Genomic DNA, 19,416 nt, shown 5'->3' with positions numbered 1-19,416 from the left:
GGCAGGTAAATTTTCCTCGAGGAATTTTAGTAATCGAGGTACTCGAATCATTCGAGGAATCGTTTCAGCCCTAAACTAGACCAAAAATACTTGGTGAGATTTTGTGTTTTTGCAGTGTACCGATGTAATATGTACCATAAATACAAAACGTTTTGAGGTATTTTTGATTTATTACAAACTACCTTACAAATAACTATTCAGGAATATACTGAAGCGTATTTTAGGTTAATAACTCCTTAATATCAATGAAAAAATACTAACTGCTCTGGGAATCATTAAGAAGTTATTGACTTAAAATAAAGTTTATAAAAATTGCTGAAAAGTTACTTGCAAGTTAATTTTGTCTTAATTGAAGTGAACTCAAAAGTACTTGGGAGGATTTTGTGTTTTTGCAGTGTTCAACAAATAATCGATTTAGTGGCGCTGAGATAAATGCCTGCCACACTTTTCAGATTTTTCTGAGTTAAAAACATTTTTTTCTTTCCCTTTCACACTTTGTACTTAAAATCCCAGTGACGTTTGTGTAAAACCTCCACAAACTGTGGGGGGAAAAAGTAATTGAAGGAGTAAAAATAGTTCTGTGCTTCCAGCTCAGCAGAACCAGCGTTCAGCCGGGTCCAAAGCCCAGGAGAACCTGAACTCTACATGAGTTCTGGTGTAAGGAGATCAGCAGACGTGTTTGAGGTCTGCACCGTGTCTGATGGGGGCGCTGTAGGCCGAGTGCCAGTCCCGCTCAAAGACGGCCTTCAGCTGGGATTGGACAGTCGGGTCCAGCAAGTCCGTCTGGTTCACGACCAGCGCCGACCCGGCCGTGTTCAGGAAGTAGTCTCCCGACCAGTTAGACGTCCCTGAGGACAAAACACACATATTTATAAAAGTATTTCAATCCATTTAACTCTCTTTTCCACTTTAAGAAGCTGAAATCTCTCTGGGAGAAATAAAATCTCTTTTTTCATGCCAAATTCGAGTTAGAATTTTAAATGTGACTTATTATTCTTGAACAGGTTCAGGCAGATTTGTGGTCTACTCAAAACATGTTCATCACATTTCTATGTCCCACAGTCATTCCTAGTTAATGAGATTTTAGCTGTTTGAGGTTGTCCTGTCACTTTAAATCCAAGTACGCTGCTGCTGGCCAAACCACCGAAACTCAACGTTTACACTCATACAAGAAAATGCCTGCAAGTATACAATCGTTGTACGTCTTTGAAAAGCAGAAGTTGAACCTCCTGCACAACCAATAAGAATACAAAAAGTGGTTTCTAAATGGTAAGTCAACAAGAAAACGCTTGTCTTTTCCAGCAGCCATTGTACAGTAAAGGAAAACCAGCTGTGCAGATGTGCCGAAGCTCGGCCTGGGTTGCTAGGTAACGTGCTGGAGTTCCACTGGGGTTGCTAAGCAATGGGCAGTACCTGTTTGTAACATTAGTATAACTACGACTTTATTCTGGTAATCAGAGTTGGGTAATAACTAGTTACTTTTACTCTGTTACATTTACTTGAGTAACTTTTTGGGAAAAATGTACTTTTAGGAGTATATTTACAACGCTGTACTTTGAGTAATTTTATTATGAAGTATCTCTACTCTTACATGAATAAAATTTCTGGATTTTCTACCCACAAAACATGTTTTAACCAAAAACTTCACCAAACTCAGACACACACCTGAAGTTTTTACTAAAGTTTCATAAGTTTTTTTATTGAAAGAAACTGATTTGGAAAATTTTTATTTTGCCTGATTTTGTTATTTTTTGTTACTTATATACATTTTTGTCATTTTTGTCTTCAAAATACCAAAATTTTCATTTAACTTTATATTTTGGTCCATCTGATGATGTAATTTTTAAATATTAAATGATTGATAATTTGATCATTTACTCAGTACTTTTGACCAAATACTTTTTTACTCTTGTTTGAGTAAAAATATGTTGAAGTTGTGTTACTCTAACTTGAGTGCAGTTTTTGGTTTCTCTGCTCCTCTGACGGTAATATTATGATTTTATTCTCATAACTAAGTAATAACAGTAGCCTGGAGCTAAAACTATGTCAGAGTTAATCTTCAAAGTCCAAATATAACGAAGCTGTAAAACAAGATGGCCGCCCTGACATCACTCTGAACTACGGAAACCCAGGAAGTGAACTGATTTATTTATTTTCCAATCATTAAATCATCAGAACCAAAGGTTAAGTTAATGGATTTACTGCAGGTCTTACCAATATAGGCCACTTTGTCGGTCACCATGTACTTGTTGTGGTTCACTCTTGCATAGGGAATCGCTTTCTGCTTCGGGTCGGCGGGAACCGTAAACAGCCTCTGAAAAACCGACACCGAACACCCCGGCTTCGTTACCGTAGCAACCGGCCCGGCGTACCGCGGCTGCATTTTTCAGGAGGAGGCGCAACTCACCACCTGGACGTCCAGCTTGTTTCTGTAGTCGTGAACCGAAGCCAGAGACTTCAGGAAGGGCAGCATGACGGGCGGAGAGTGAGGCCAGCAGCTGATCAGCAGGCGAACTCTGACCTTCCTCTCGTACGCCGACCGCCTCAGCTGCGTGTCGATGTCGGCCCAGTACCTGCACAAGGCGCAAAATATCAAACCTAAAACAGAGGCGACTATTTTGTGACATAGCAGTTAACAAAGGAGAGGGAAAGATTTCACAATAACCAACTGTAATGAGTTTTAAAAACTAGAAGCACAAGTCTGCATTTATTCATAATTTCAAAATTATGACAACATCTTAGAGCCAAGCTAACAAAAAACTTTAATTACCAGGATAAGTCATAATATTACAGAATAAAGTCCTAAAATGAAGAGAATAATGTCATCATATTTCCAGAATGAAGTTGTAAAATTAAGAGGATAAAGCTGAACTGTGGTAAAATGAGGAATATTGAGCATATTATTTAGTTATACTGTAGTATCGGTTTTATAAATAATTAAATATTAAATCTGTTCACACATCATCAGATTACTATCAGCATCAGTCTGTGTTTGCTGCTGATAATCTGACTAAATTATGGACGATTTTAGCCTTTGAATTTAATCATTTGGCTTGAAAACTGAAGACATGGTGGATCAAAAGTTATCAAAATTAAATATTCTGACTTTTATTTACTTTAGTTCTTATTTTTTTCAGTATTTTCTTCTTTTTCCTTTCTTCTAGGCTACAGTAATCCGCATGATGCTACAACTAGCGTTGGTAACATCCACTCAGCTTCACCTTTTCGGGTGCGTATACTCCGTAGTGGGCAGGTAGTTCATGACAGCGATGTAGATGAACTCCTCTGCGTCGTCAATCACGCTAAGAAGCGACTGAAGATCCGGAGTCCTGCCGGCGGCGCAGAAGGACGGAGGAGAGCTCTGAACGGGACAGGAGAGTTAGCAAAACAGGAAGCAGGAAGTAGGAGTCTGGTGTTACTGGAATAAAAGCTAATCCTCACAGAGAGGTAAACGCTGGACGGCGTGCTGTTCAGCGGCAGCTGGAGCGGCGTGTCTTTGTTGTACAGGGTGGAGAAGCTGGACGGCCACGGCGACGGGATGGACTCGCTCCCTCCAACCAACCAATAAGCTTCAAAGATCTTCTCCAGGTCTGAGGCCAGGCAGCTGCAGTTGTAGACGACGGCTCCCAGCTCTTTCACCTGGACAACCGTGGAGCCAAATGACAATCTGAGGCTGCGTTCACACCAGCCCTGTTTAATCCACTTTAATACAACTCCAGTCCGTTTGTCTAGGAAGTCCGGTTCGGTTGTGGAGGTCTGAATCAAACCAAAAAGCGAACTCTGGTTCACCTACAAACCCCGGTCTCAGTTCGGCTGAAGTGAACTCTGGTTCGGTTTGAATGCATGTGTGAAAGCCAAGCGAACCAGAGACCGCTCCAAAAGCAGGAAGTGGGCTACAGCACAGGGCATTCTGGGTAAATACATATGTTTTGTTGACAACCAGAAACTAGAGATGTGAAGTGTTGCATATTTTGGTATAAATCCAATACCAAGTAAACACAGGGCCAGTATTGCCAATATCAATATCGATACTTATTTCTTAAGTATCATCAAACTTCAGACCTTTACTCATTTCCGTGGGTTTTCCTTTGAATTATTTTGCTAAAGCCTAGGACAGAATCTAAATAAAGTTTTATAAGTGTCTATAAAGTGCTTGTGCATTATTTTCTAAATAAAATTGATCATTTGAGAGCAAATCAAAGCAAAATATTTTTAACAGAACACTTAAACAACAATACAACAATAAAATAAAATTTCAAGAAACTGAAGTATAAATCTTATGATACTATTATCGATCTGATATTGATACGGACTTGGTATCAATATTATTGATATTTTGCATCGATCCACCCACTACTTGCTGAATTCTTGTTGGTTGTGCAGAAGGCTCTACTAATGCTTTTTACAAAGATGTACGGATGTATAACTGCACATCAGATTGCAGCCATTTTCACTCTAAAACAGCTTAAGAAAGGCAGAACTGAGCAGACTGAAATCTCATCAACTAAGAATGATTTGCAGAAAAACGTAATCAACATGTTTTGACTAGGCCACAGGCATTTCAAGCAGTCCAGCTGTACCTGCGTCAGGGACCTCCAGTCCATGTTGGCGCTGCCGATGTAAATGTGCATCTTGTCTACGACCCAGAACTTGGTGTGAAGAACCCCGGTGGTGAGCGCCCTCATGTTGACCGTCCTGACGTCGGCTCCTGAAACACACCTGGGCTTTAGCAGGCGCTCTTTGTTAATGTTCAGATTATAGACAATTATTCATAAGATACACAAACAGATGTGAAGTTCAGAGGAGCCTCGGTTATGAACTGATTTTCTGTCAAGAGAAACTGGAAAGTGATTGCAAAATGTTTTCCTATTTTGGATTTTTTTGTTGAAAAATTTGAAATATTCAAAAGAAAATGGAGCCTGAGAATCTGAAACACATGGGAGAAATGCTAGCGGCATTTGTTTCGCTTGGTGCTGATTGGCTGAACGCACAAGAGAGGAAATGAGGAAAAATGTAGCGCTTAGCGCTAAGATGGCTTCCACTGAGTGTATTAATGCGTTTCAAGGTATATTTAATGTTTTAACTATTAAAATAAGCAGCTCTAATAACTTTTTAGAGGGAATTTTAAATATTTACAAGTTTTAGGTATTCCTGGATACTCAGAGTTCACTTCTGAATAAATATATGATTTATAAATGTAAAAACGTATAAAGGCATGTTTTTATAAATCACTAAATGGCTTGAATGCATTAATTAATGGTTGGACTTGATCAAAATTTTAATTAAGTTAGTTGCAGGTTCTGTAATTAATTAATAACAATTTAATCAAACTATATATCAACAAAACTTAAGTTCTTTGAGCATCTTTATGAGTTTTTCTACAGACTTATCTGGAATTCCTCTGAGATAGTTTTTAGAAAAATATTCAGAAAAGATTTTGCTGCTTTGATTTTGATGATATTTTATGTATAACAAAGTGATTGCATAAATTAGCTTGTGCACTTTTTTCTAGAATTCAATCTCTTAAAGGGGAAGCGCCAAAAACATTGCACTTCAATTAAAACATTAGCTATGAGGGTTTTGCAGCTGCTGATGTGAAGGTAATGAATCACCTGAATCGTTGAGCAGTTTGAGGTCAGCTTGTGGTTTTCCCTCCTGCGAATCGACTGCAATCCGAACGTGAAGCTTCCCGGAGAGTTCAGCCAGCCTCTTCAGAACCTCCTCCCCCTGCGCAAACAGAAACCGTTATTACACTCTACACTGCAAAAACATGAAGTCTTACCATTTTTGGTTATTATTTATTTTATTAGTTTTGGTTTAATTTCTAGTGTATCTTAGTTCACTTGAAATAAGACAAAACCAACTTAAAAATAACTTCAGTGAGAAATAGGAGCTCATTTTAAGTCAATATTTCCTTAATATTGATGAAATGGTTCTAATTTCATTTGTAGAATATTCCACTACGCTGTTACCTAGCAACCCCAGCCAAGCCCAGCCCGTTACCTAGCAACCCCAGCCAAGCCCAGCCCGTTACCTAGCAACCCAGTTCTAGTTCCACTGGCAGATTATTTCACTTATAACATGGAAAAAATGTTTTGTTAAGTGAAATAATATACCATTAAGGAATTATTAACTATTAACAGACAAACTCTGATACCATGGAAAGAAACATCATTTTGAATGTTTTTTATTCACTATTCAATAAATATTCCATAAATTTAGCATAAGTGCTAACCTCATACCGACTCATTTTAGGTGGTCATAAGTTCTGTGGGTGAACATTTCATTATCAGATAATAGCTTTTTTCAGCACAATCTTTTCTTTTTATTATAAGAAAATATAAATATAATTTTTTTTACATTATTTAGATCAAATTTCATTTTTTCCCACAGTTCTCATGGTTTTTTGCAGCTGAACTTTTTTTTTTGTCTTTTTCTTGCTATGTTAGCTTGAGGAGCAAAGCAGCTTGGTAGCCAATCAGAGAATGAGCATCAATAATAAGATTTAAATTAATTATTTTAACTTGTATTTTACTTTTAAAAATTATGTAATAGCAAAATAAAAAATTATGATGAAAATTTTAAGATAAAATGTATCAGATTTAATTCTCTTTATTTTTCCATCCAACTTTCTGAGGTGCCACAGCGCCCCCTGGCGGCCTCCACTTTGAAAAACACTGTACTAGGATCTATATAAAGCACTGTGTGGTTTTTTGTGTTTTACAGTGCGGAGGACCTTGGGTTGGCTCTGACCTGAGAGGCTGAGGGTTCGTGGGTGCCGGTGTCCTCGTTAGTGAGCGTCCAATAGAAGGAGGCGATGTCGACGCTGCTGCGCGCCTCGCTCATCAGGCGGACCCACGCCTGGAAGATGGAGGGGCTGCTGGTGCTGGAGTTGAACTCCATCCCCTCAGGGATGCTCTCCACCAGGACGATCCTGACGGGGAGTGGAACAGGAAACGTCCCAAACATTACAAACCATCACAGTCTCCAGGTAAAGCACCTTCGACTTGGAAACTTTACTTTTTTTTTTATAGCAAATTTAATCAGAGAATATTCAAGTTTTTTTGTATTGGAAATACATCAAATTAATCTCAAAATGTTTGATTTTCTTTGGTGGAAATTTACACATTTTTCTTCACTTTTATCTTTAATATTATGTAGAAAAGTGATAAATGAAGCTTTTTTTAAAGTGTTCATACTAACTTTTTCCTGTTTTGCCAAGTTAAAACCTGAAACTTCGATGTGTTTTATTTGTATTTTAAAAGACAGACAATGGGAATGTTGGCCTGATTTGATGTTCTAACTGAAATGTTAGCTATGCTAACACTAAAGCACTACACCAGGAGGAAGCTAATGCTAAAGTGCTTAGTTGATTCCACCAACTTAGCTTAGCTAGCTTTTCCTTTGCCCACATTTCCCAGAATGCCATGCGGTTCTAGATCAGCGTTCGTTAAATGTCCTATATATTGAATATTAAATATTCTATCAGATGCATTATCTATTGATATTGATATCAACAGATATACCGCTAATGTTAGCGTCTTTGCTTACTTGCAGGGGTCCGAGCAGGACTCCACCGTCTCCTGAAGGCGGCTGCTGATGGAGGCAGGATGCTGGAATGTTGAACCTGCCAACGTCACTGACCCCGCCGCCCTCGGGGTCAGGATGTTGTAGAGCGCCATGGCGGCCAGAAGCACACAGGCCACGGCGGCCAGAGCGATCTGCCACCTGGCGAACTGACGGAGAAACGGCTGCAGTTATTTATTTATTCTGTCCTGAATCAGAGAAACGGACTGAGTCTGAGGAGAAACTCACCAGCTGCGCTCTGTGGGCGAATTCCTGCCTCCGTCTCTCCGGATCCACCATCTGCACACAAATTCACTCAATTATCACTCAGCTCTGTTGAGACCAGTCTGGAAACTACAATCAACAACAGGGGTTAGCTGATACTTTAGCTCTCTGAGAAGTGAAACCAGTTATGTGACTGAAACTGAATAACACCTTCCGGGCGTTTTACATTTTCACAATTTATCAAATCAATAACTTCCTGTTTTTGCAGAACGATCTCATGACTCTCAATGAAACCTGAAATACACTTAAAAAACAAGAACTAAGGCGTTTAAAATGCTCTAATACACAGAATTATTAGCATATTAAAACATTTTAAATAATTTAGTGACACAGATCAAGACTTTAATCAATAACAGCTCATTACTATTCATTTTAGATCAAAAATACGTTTTAAAAAGTATAACGTAGTTAATATACTATACTAATATAAATCCAGAAACAGAATTACAATAATTCAATAAATTAAATATAAGTCCTGGTGCTTGTCAGATTAAAAGTACCATTAGAAAATAACAACCGTTAAGCAAGTATTTAAAATAATTCATTTAATCAAAGCTACATTTGTTTTTAAAGATATATATTTTTAATGGCCTGATGCAATATTACAATTTTAAATGTCATGTTTTTATTAACTGAAAGTAAAAAGTCATAATTATCTGTAATAAAGGCTGTCAAACTTTAATCTGTGTGTAATAAATTAATATGTTTTAATAAGTGATAAAGTTAATAAAATAATTAGTTTTTCCAGTAATTTTCTAATTTATTGAATGTGTATCTCTTGTAGAGCATGAAGAACATGGTTACCTGGTTATAGGTGATGTCCGACTTCATGTTCACGTTTCTGTCTGATATTTCGCTAAAACTCTGAGGGAAAACAGGAAGAAAATAGAAAATATTTCACATTTTTCAAACATCAAAAAAATCTGAATAAAAAACCAAAGAGAGTGAGAACAAAACAAAAGTTATTCTATTATTTCCAACACGACAAATGGAAATCTCCAAACAGAAAGACAATCAACAAAGACACACAGCTTTTTTTGTCTTTAGATTTCAAGGCACAGTGTCATTTTTTAGCACAATCAAGTAACCATGATTTTACGCCTTGAAATTGGGGCTCTGTCTCTTTAAGAAGCTCCTTCATGACATCACTACAGTGCTCCTGTATGAACGCTGCAGAATGTAAATTTTGTAAAACAAACATATTTTTAAAAACTGTCACTGTGTTGTGACAGTATTGTATGTATAATCTGTGAAAAAAATTTAACTCCTCTGTCTTCTCCCCAGTTCTGACTAGAAACAACCAATCAGAGCAGGGAGGCGGGTCTTAGCGCTGTCAATCACCTTGTATGCTACAGCTAGCATAGCTTGTTGTGAATGCCAAAGGTAGTTAGCGTCGCCACAGATGGCAGCAGATAAACGGCTTACCTGTAAGTTGTTTCTTCACCATTAGCACATTTAGGAGCGAGTACATGAGGATGATTGACAGCGTTAAGACCCTCCTCCTGCTTCTGAACTGCTGCTGGCTAGTCTGAAGGATTTCTCAAATATGCATGAAAGAATCAAATTAACAAACATTTGATGATGGAATAAGATTATAATATGTGCAGCTTAAAAGAAGTAAATTTGACATAACACTGCCCTTTAAGGAACTGGGGAAGTTGAGATGCTGATGGCAGGAATGTGCCACTGTAAAATCCCTGACACTGCAGTCACGAGAGTTTCTGCCACAAGAGAAACATGTGAGGGATCTCTGCAGCTGGAACAGGACGGCTGCAGTTCGATCAAACTGTTCTTTAACTTCAAAAATCAAACATCCCGTGATCCTCAGGTTATTTAAAAAAAAAAAAAAACATACTATGATCCAGCTGCTACTTCTGCTAAAATCTAATATTCTACTTCTACTCCGTGAACATGTTGGTAAGAGGAATCTGTTCTCACTTTCCCTGCCATCTCCTTCAATGAATTTAACTAAACAACCGATGGGATGGAAATGTTTTGCAGTTTTCAAAATGCACTGAAAAAACTAAATTTTACCAAGTAATTTTAGTCTAATATCTAATAACACTTGAAATGAGACAAAACTAACTTACAAGTAACTTTTCATTAAGAAATAAAAGCTTGTTTGAAGTAAACGATTCCTTAATATTGATGAAAAAGTGCTACTTCCAGAAGACATTTTTCCCACAGGTGAAATAATCTGCCAGTGGAATTAGAATTTGGTTGCTAGGAGACCAGCCAGGGTTGCTAGGTAACGGCAGTTACAGTTGGTTATGAAATAAGTGGAATAATTTACCAGTGGAAATAGTTGTTTTTCTTTAAATCAATGCTAAGAAATTATTTACTTTAACCAAGCTCATATTTCTTGTTGAAAGGTTATTTGTAAGTTAGTTTTGTGTTATTTTAATGTACTAAGACGTTTGCACCAGAAACTAAACCCAAAATACTTGGTAAGACTTTGTGTTTTTGCAGTGTGTAACTTTACCTTGTTACCGGTAACCTTAATCTTAAGTCTTCCCTGTCTAAAACCAAATTGCCTGTTGGGCATAATTTAATCATTCAGTCCTGTGACAGCTATTTGCTAATTAATTCAATTTAAAAAGTACTTTATTAATTCCAAAGTCATAACTAATCTGATGATCTTCAGAGAGTTGCAGTGGATAGTGAGGCTGAAGGCAGTAAGAATTTCCAGTAGCAGCCAATGAATCTGACTGAAGAATGTTGCAGTATCAGTGTCTCATGACTGTCATCACATGCTAACAGCTCAATTTCCAAGCATAAGAAATGATATTTTATAGTAATAAGTCCTGAATGACATCATCAATTGTTGACAAGCACTGCTAACCCACGTTGATTGCTTTGAAATCTGTATCTGGTTAGAAATCAGAAAGACGTTGGAGTCGGGGATAGGATCGTTAAACAATATAATCGATGGAGGAAATGGTTGACCTTCCTCCAATTGTCTCAGCATCCAGAAATCTTCTTTTTTTAATTCCTGGTGAGTTTGGGGTCAAAGTTCAGGTATTAAATTAGCTTGTAAGTTGTTAATCAGCTACGTAGCATAATAACTACCGGAAAGTAGCAAACATCCCTCCAGCTGACCAAACCAAGAGGTAATAACTGAATAATGCGGAACATTTATGCCAACACTTTTTCCATTTTAGTGTTAAAAAAATAAACAGGGGAAACAAAACATAAAACTGAAGACTTCATCAAAAAGTCGAAGGTAACACCAATTTAAAGGAAATTCCCAACACATTGTTTACAAACTGGAACTAGGAAATCCCAACTTCCGAGTACTAAACGCACCATTAAACTTTCATAAACTGAAAGTGAATAAAAATTAACAACAAAAAAAATCTGCTCCACTTGTAGCTAAAATAATTCTGATGTTTACATTGAACTGAGGAACGAAAATAAAAAAACAGAGGAACTATGACTCGAGTTTTTCTGACTCATTTTGTGATAAATTGTTGCGAATTGACCAAAACACGAATTTGGCAGTTAGTTAGTTCACTTCAGCTCCGCAGAAATAATTTAGTTCACCGTATAAATATTAAATAACTGATCTAAAGTGAGGAAAACAACTTACTTTGTTGACCTGAGATGAGAGGAACAAAAGTCGCTGACAGAGCAAAACCATAAAAAAACTTTCAGTCAAAAACAATAAAAAAAACTCCCAACTCACCTGTTAACATGCGTTAAAAATCCTTCGATAACTGCATCTAGGTATTCTCTTTAAACACTATAATGGTTAAATACGTGTTTAAATGACAACTCATTGAAAAGACAGATGTTAAGCGCTATACCTGTCACAGATCACTGCTAGCTTCATACAGAACTAACAACAGCGAACTGGGCAGGTGGTCATGTGATCCGGCGAGGCAGCCAATCAGAACTGAGACTGTACCGTGACGCAATCCACGAATTCCAGAATTGACAATATCACTTTTCACCACATGAGGCCGCTGTTTTAAATTACTCGATCTTGGTTGCACTTTGGGACAGGGCTGGAAATATATTTACATGAAATGAAACGAAATTAAATGAAATATTTGTATATTCTGAACATAATAGTCCTTAATTTCTTTTTCTTTCATAGGCGAGGGGATTTTTAAAAAACATTTTCCAGCAGTGAAAAATATATTTACTTTGTGATAATCAAGAAATTAACATGTTTGACTTTGGATATTCGACAATGACTCTAATAACTGGCTAAAAATAATAGAACCACACAAGAGAACCACATTTTGGCATGTTTCAAGTGTACATATCATAACAAATGCCAATTTTACCATTTTTCTATAGAATAATTGCAGTCGATTTCCACAACAGAATGACACTAAAATGGAAAGCAACATTTTTAGAGCATATGTTTTAATCATTAGGTTGTAAACTTTGAATTTTTTTCAATATTGACACACCATGCAGAAGAATTGCAATTTTTTGGCAAAAAAAGGAGATCTTTTTCTTTATTTTAATGGCAAACAATACAAAATAAATTGTGTTTCTTTAAAAATTACAACAAATTTTATGTAGCAGATTATAAATCAGCTTTTTCCAAAGCATTATGTAGCGTTGCACAATATGTATATATAAATTTTCTCTTTTCAGAAAGAAAACATCAAAATATAAAAACACATTGTAGTTTTTAAGGTTTAAATCCACAAATTGTCAAAATAGGAAATATTTTCATCATCTTCTGGCAGAATTTGGATGTTTTTCTTTATTTTAAAGGCAAAAAGTACAAAATAAAATGGCACTTCTTCATAAATGAAAACAAATTTCCTATAGTAATTATAAATCGTCTTTTTTCAGAGTGTATGTAGCTTTTTAACTGTCAATATGTTGAATTTTCCTTCATTCTGGAAAGAAAACATTTAAAAATAAAACATTTTTTTATTTTTAAATGACTAAATTGTCAAAATAGTAAATATTTCCAAAATAATTTTTCAAAAGATTGATGCCTTTCTTTATTTTAAAGTATTTACAAAATAAAATGGCGGTTCCTTATAAGTTACTGTAAATAATCTTCAAATTGTTATGCAGCTTTGCACTCTCTCTCTCTCTCTCTATATATATATATATATATATATATATATAGAATTTTTTTTTTTTATGAAAGAAAACATCTAAAAATCTACATAATTTTTCACATTTTTAAATGTTTAAATGCCAAAAAAGAAAATATTTCCATGATTATTTTTGCATAACATCGATGCTCTTCCTTATTTTAAAGGGCAACAATACAAAACAAAATGATGGTTCATTAAAATAACAGCAAATGTTATTTTTTGCAAGCGTTACTTAGCATTTGCGACTCTTATGAATCATTATTTAGCTTAAATGAGAGGGGGAAAATCCACCTTTATTTCCAGGTTAAACTGTAGAAACACGCCTCTTCCTCTGGCGACCAGCAGGGGGCAGCAGAGCGCAGGAATACGCCGCTAAAGCCGGAGATGTTTCGGTTTGGTAACAGTTCGTTTCCACCAGCAGCTCGGAGCAGCAGAAACATCCATGTAAAACAGAGGAATGTGCCTTTATTTAAAGGTGATGAATGGTCAGTTTGCTTTTGTTGGCGGTGAAACCAGCAGATTGATAAGGAGGAACGAAGAAGAGAAATTCCAGGTTCACACATGCAAACACACCTGCTTCCTTCAGGTTAAAAACCAATGAAATATCAAGCTGAAGGTGTGTAACCACAGAAACCAGGTCAGAAAAAACCTAGACAGTTTTATTATTTTACAGCAACACAGACAGACTTATAGTGAGGCAATAAAACACTGGCAGGCTTCTCTTCTGCAGCACATTTTACTTTTCACTATTATTATTCCCATTGAGTCTCATAGTTTTTGGGATGAATTTGAGGTGTTTGTTTCCATCTTTTTGCAGGTTAGCGGCGTTTTTTCCTTCCGTTTTCCTAGCAGTAATGCTTTCAGGTTGTATTTTTCCCAGAGTAGGCGTGTTTGCGTCACTGTGACTCTGCCGAAGGATCGATCCAGAACTCAACTGTGGCTCAACTTTTATTACTAACCCAACTTCCTGTTTTTTTTAATCCATTTCTGTTTTTTACAGTGCGTTTGTAAATGTCCAAGTGACAACAAAACTTCCTTAAACACAACCAGAGGTAAAATAAGACAACAAACTGACAATGTAGCAGCGTCAGAGGTCTGTAGGTGCCTTTTTAATAAGTAAGCGTCGGTTGATCTTGTTTTATTTTTATTGTGTGAGGACTATTTATGGCTGAGATGGCCATAAAACCCGGTGACATCACTACAGCAGGCCGTAATGGCTGGTGACGGTGCAAATGGAAACATGAACTATTTTAGGTAACTGCTTTGTTGCCCCAAGGAGATAATTTTTCTCTCTTCCTTCTGAGTATTTATCTCACTTTAAACCTAAAATAGACGCTTTAAAGTAAACATTTCTGATCTGAATGAATGCTAGGCGAGACAAAAAAATGAGGAAATTAAGACTTTTTATTCTTTTCCTGTTAAAATAAACCCAGAAATGTCCATAAGTAGAAGATCTGAGCTGCTGTGAACAGAAAATATAACATTTTTCCTCTTAAATGATAAAAAAACTGACAGTATTTATGCTTCTACGCTCAATCAAAAGTACAACTGAAGTGCTTTATTGTTTAAGTGATGGAGTGTTTTTCATGTTTCTTGGGGTGTGGCAGCATAACAGCATTATTCAGTTATTTATTAATTTGTTTATATCAAATTAAATAAACAAAAATGACCAAAGTCCTGCATAAAAATAGAAAACAAGACAATCTGTAAGGAAGACGTGAATAATTTTACTTAAAAATGAACAAAAATAATTCAAAACTGATTAAAAGTAGGTTTCCTAAAGTTTTACTCTAAAAAATGTTTAAAGAAATTTTTAAAACAAAAGCAAAGAGAATTGAGTTCACATCAAATTAGATGGAGAAAAATAAAACATAAATTCCTGGTTTGGGTCTGAATAATATTTCAACGGATAAAAAAAAAACGAGCATCTCTGATTGATGAAAGTCATCAGCTGTTCGTCGCTTTTCTGAGGCTCTGAATAGATTTTACAGTGTGGATTCATCAGGACTCAATTATATTTAGTTTTTCTATAACAATCAAATATAATATTTAAAAACATGTAAATTAAAATGGGCCCAACATGAATCCCTGAGGGACGCCACAGCTTATCTCTGTCCAGGAAGAGTCGGCTCTCTGGAGAATTTTCTACAAATATTTATTAAATAAACGTTTTATTTTATTTTACTGTTTATCTGTTAAACCTTTGTGTCTCTAATGTGTTTCATTTGATCAAATATGTTTATTCTGACTGTGAATTTGGTTTCTAATGATAATAAATAGGACAAAACAGATTTCTATTTTAATTGTTTTTTCTTTTTTTTTTTTTACAATTTTGTGTCACTGTTTTGCGCTCAAATATGGCAGAAAAGAAATCAGAAAAAAATATTTATTTATGTTGGTGAAACAGATGAAAATGCTTTCATTTCCCCAACCACCCACAAAATGTTGATAAATATCTAAAAATAAGACAAATGTTAGTTTTTTTAATGTTTAAACACCCAAACTGTCAGCGTGGAAAATATTTCTCTCATCTTTTTGCAGTATATTGATGTTTTTCTTTATCTTAATTGTCAACAATTCTAAATAAAATGGTGAATAAAATTACAACACATTTCCTGTAAATTGTAGTTTTTCAAAGCGTTATGTTGATTTGCACTAAAAATATGTATTTTTTTCTTATTTCTGGAAAAAAAGATCTAAAATAAAAAAAATAATTTTTAAATTTTTAAATATCCATATTGTCAAAAAAAAAAAAATCCCAATAAACTGATTCCGCTAGTTATTCAACTTTAGGCCGATACTGATATCTGATATTAATGTTGCTGTTATGGCTGATAACCAATATCACAGTTATTGATATGTTTCACTACCATCTTGACGCCCAGAAACAGACGCTTCAGGTTTTATTAAAGCTCCTTTACAGAATAATCAGAAAAAGCGAAAGCAGCTGCGTCGTATTTATGATCACAGATTTAAAAACCATTTTTTATTTTTCTGTTGCAGCTTGGAACAACATTTAAGCTTCAGAGTGTAAAAGGAGAAATGCAGCGTTGTCCCAGACCAGCTAACAGGTTTAGCACCTCTGCTGCTAACTAAACAACAGCTTGCTGCCTCTTAAAGCAACACGCGTTCACACCCACATCAGGTAACACTCTGACTCATGTGTTCCTGTTTAGGGGCGGAGACAACGGAGGAACAAAGAAACATTAGTCTTCCACCACTGATCCGTTGATCTCTCTCTCTCTCTCTCTCTCTCTCTCTCCGTCTTTGCCTCCAGGATCTCCGGAAAGCTGCTCACCTGTGCAGTTAAAGGATGCAGAGACGGAAGCGGAGCGGGCCGCTATAAACCGGAGCCGCCGCCCAACTGGCTGTCAGGTGTGCCTCCGCACGGCATTCCTGGATGATATTCCACATGCAGCAGACGGCGACTCGGGTGTCATAAACACCTGTTGCCACGGCGACGTGCAGCTACAACACACAAGATTCACCACAAAGCCCGTTCGTTTATATTTGTGAGCGGATTTAAAGTGCCAGCATTTAAGTAAAATTGACTTTTTTTTTTTAGCTTTACATCAAGCTATAATGCAACAAAAACAAACCGGAGCGTTGCTTTGATTTTTTTCATGCATGCCTGAGAAATCCTTTAATCTCCATGGCAACCATTCAGCTGTGCTAAATGCCTGGCAGGACCTAGCTCCGCCTACTAAATCCACCAGTCAACTCCTTCAGACTAGCCAGCAGCAATTAGCAAACACCTGGTGCATCAGCTGAGGATCATAGGAGCCACTGCTCAATGAAACACTGGTAAAAACGTTGTTTTAATAGAGGACCCATGTTGGGACAACTTCCTGAAGCCGGAGTTTAAGAAATAGCTGGAATTTCTTAAAGAGACAGAGGCTCAATTTCTATGTCAAATTTCTTTTAAGTCATACTTTATATTGTTAGTAACATAGTTACTTGACTATGCTATAAAAATGACACCATGTGCCTGGAAAACACAAAATACTGGCCCTTTAATCCAACTCCCGTCCGTTTGTCCAGTTTGTTTGGGAGGTGTGAATGTGCAGCTGAAGCTAACTCTGGTCCGTCTACAAACCTCAGCTGGACAAAAGCAGGTAAAAAGTCAAAACGGTGAGCAAGCTGGAGCTGTAATGTACAGGGGTTGGACTCTGCAACACAGCTGATAAATTAGAGCCCAGAAATGATGACAACAAATTGATTTTGACAGAGGGCCAGTTCGTTCTGTTCCCCTTCACCCCACGTCGGCCTGAGCTGGACTGCATGACCGGGTGTGGGCGATCCTGGTCAGAGAGTGTGGATGTGGATGTGGGGGTTGAACAGGGCAGAAGAACAAGCTGTTCACCCAGAGCTGCTGAACCGATGCCACAGACTGGGTGGACTGTAAGGTGGCACGTTTTAAAGTCCTTCATAAATAATTGGTAACACTTTATTTGAAGGGGGTTGAATAAGACTGACATGACACCATCATAAACATGTCATAAACATGTCATAAACATGAATAAGCCTTCATGAATATTTATGACAACAGTCATAAAGCGTCATTCGGTAAATTATGACACTTTTAATACAAAGTTGACGTTATTCAAAATGTCTTTGTTATGACAACTTGACATTAACCAAGAAATCATTACTGATATAAATTTGTTATAAAAGTATTAATGATTGCACTTTAAAAATCAGGTACCTTTATGTTATTAAAGGTAAAGTTTAAACACCCCCCTTCAAATAAAGTGTTACCCAATAATTTAAGCCTGAATCCACCAAGGTAGAATTAGAAAACAGTTAAAGGTGACCTATTATGCTTCCTTCAGTTAGTGGCGATACAAAACATGTTCGTTACACTTTTTGCACAAAATCATTCTTACAAAATGAGAGTCCTTCTCTAATAATATTTAGTAATAATATTACTAAAATAAATGTTAGTTATAACCTTACATTATTTAAGGTAAATAAAAAGTAAGGTTAATGTATTTATAGTGTTCTATAAAATAAGCTTACATGGATTAATGAAAAATCTGGCAATATGTTTATTGGACAATTAATCGATTAATCGTCAGAATAATTGACTATGAATATATAAATTGTTAGTTGTTGCAGCCTTATACTTTTTTTAATGTAAATAAAATTAATGTTATATCTTGCTGATAAGGAGTTTGCTAAGAAACCTTAGTGAGTAAAACCAGAAACACTTTTAAAAGAAAACATTAATCGTGAGTCACTGCTGAAGAACCAAGTCAACATGAGGGAACATTTGAATAAGGAAAACACATGTGGAAACATGTGGATGTTACCTGGTCACAGACAGAGCAGAAAGAAAAGCACAAAACAGTGTAAACCACAGAAATTTGCATGCAGTGTTAGCAGCCAGTTATATTTGTTTTAAGGTTTTACAGCAGAAGGAAAAATGTTGATTAATATCTAGAGTGTCTATAAAACACATTCCAATGCAAAATGAACAAAAACTAACCAGTATTGTCACCTAAAAATACAGAAATGAAAGCTAATATCAATAGAACTCCAAAAACGTCACATTTTACCAAGTATGTTTGGTCTAGTTTCTACTGGAAATACTTTAGTTCACTTCAAATAAGACAAAACTAACTTATAGGTAACCTTTCAGCAAGACACAGGAGCTGGTTTGAAGTCAATAATTCCTTAATATTGATGAAAAAGTTCTAGTTCCACTTTTAGATTATTTCACTTATGACATGACATTTTTCCCATGTTATAATGGAAATAATTTGCCAATAAACTTTTTCATCAATATTAAGGAATTACTGACTGACAACTATCGCCTGTATCTTGCTGAAAGGTTACCTATAAGTTAGTTTTGTCTTATTTCAAGTGAACTAAAGTGTTTTCAGTAGAAACTAGACCAAAAATACTTGGTAAGAGTTTGTGTTTTTGCAGTGTATTGACATAATTTGTAGCATGAAAGACCCAAAGCTTTGAAGTAAGTATTCATTTTAATAACATGTTAGTCTGAAAGAAAAGCTAAAATCTCAAAATCAAACACTTTATAGCAGCATTTTCCATTTTTAGGAGCAAAATCTACATGCAAAATGTTTTGGGTAACAGTCAATAATTCCCTAATATTGATGAAAAAGTTTTAGTTCAACTTTTAGATTATTTTACTAATAACAATACATTTTTCCCGTGTTATAAGTGAAGAAATCTAAAAGTGCAACTACCACTTTTTCACAAATATTAATGAATTATTTTAAAACAAGCTCCTGAATCGTGCTGAAAAGCTACTTGTAAGTTAGTTTTGTGCTACTTTAAATGTACTAAGATAAAAGCAGTAGCAACTAAACAAAAACAGTTGGTAATAATTTGTGTTTTTGCAGTAAGGATTATAATCTCAGCATAGAAAAGCCCTGTGGCTGTGGCCTTGGTTTGGCTCCCGTTGGTGTTTGTGAGCACGCTCCGTAGGCAGCGCAGGTCAGACGGAGCAGGTAACTGATTACCCAGT

At 36.1% G+C, this 19,416-nt stretch overlaps 1 protein-coding gene and 1 long non-coding RNA gene across 2 annotated transcripts; one reads left to right on the top strand and one right to left on the bottom strand.

Moving 5' to 3' along the window:
• Nucleotides 1-106: 106 nt before the first annotated feature.
• pld3 (phospholipase D family member 3) lies at nucleotides 107-11,704 on the bottom strand. The gene is made up of 12 exons (XM_007552433.2): nucleotides 11,537-11,704; nucleotides 8,656-8,715; nucleotides 7,816-7,866; nucleotides 7,552-7,736; nucleotides 6,754-6,934; nucleotides 5,613-5,727; nucleotides 4,581-4,708; nucleotides 3,442-3,639; nucleotides 3,222-3,361; nucleotides 2,408-2,573; nucleotides 2,215-2,314; nucleotides 107-848 (listed from the first exon to the last, which is right to left on the bottom strand). The coding sequence occupies exons 2-12, from the start codon at nucleotides 8,680-8,682 to the stop codon at nucleotides 667-669; spliced, it is 1,473 nt and encodes a 490-aa protein (XP_007552495.1). The 5' UTR covers nucleotides 8,683-8,715; nucleotides 11,537-11,704; the 3' UTR covers nucleotides 107-666.
• Nucleotides 11,705-15,130: 3,426 nt separating this feature from the next.
• On the top strand, nucleotides 15,131-16,512 carry LOC107836286 (uncharacterized). The gene is made up of 2 exons (XR_001662158.1): nucleotides 15,131-16,068; nucleotides 16,201-16,512. It is a non-coding gene; the product is annotated as an uncharacterized LOC107836286 (long non-coding RNA).
• The last annotated feature ends 2,904 nt before the right edge of the window (nucleotides 16,513-19,416 follow it).

The sequence above is a fragment of the Poecilia formosa genome, unplaced genomic scaffold, assembly GCF_000485575.1.
Source record: "Poecilia formosa unplaced genomic scaffold, Poecilia_formosa-5.1.2 Scaffold48, whole genome shotgun sequence".
NCBI lineage: Eukaryota > Metazoa > Chordata > Actinopteri > Cyprinodontiformes > Poeciliidae > Poecilia > Poecilia formosa.
Note: the sequence above shows the minus strand (reverse complement) of the source record. Positions and strands in the feature narration are given on the sequence as shown.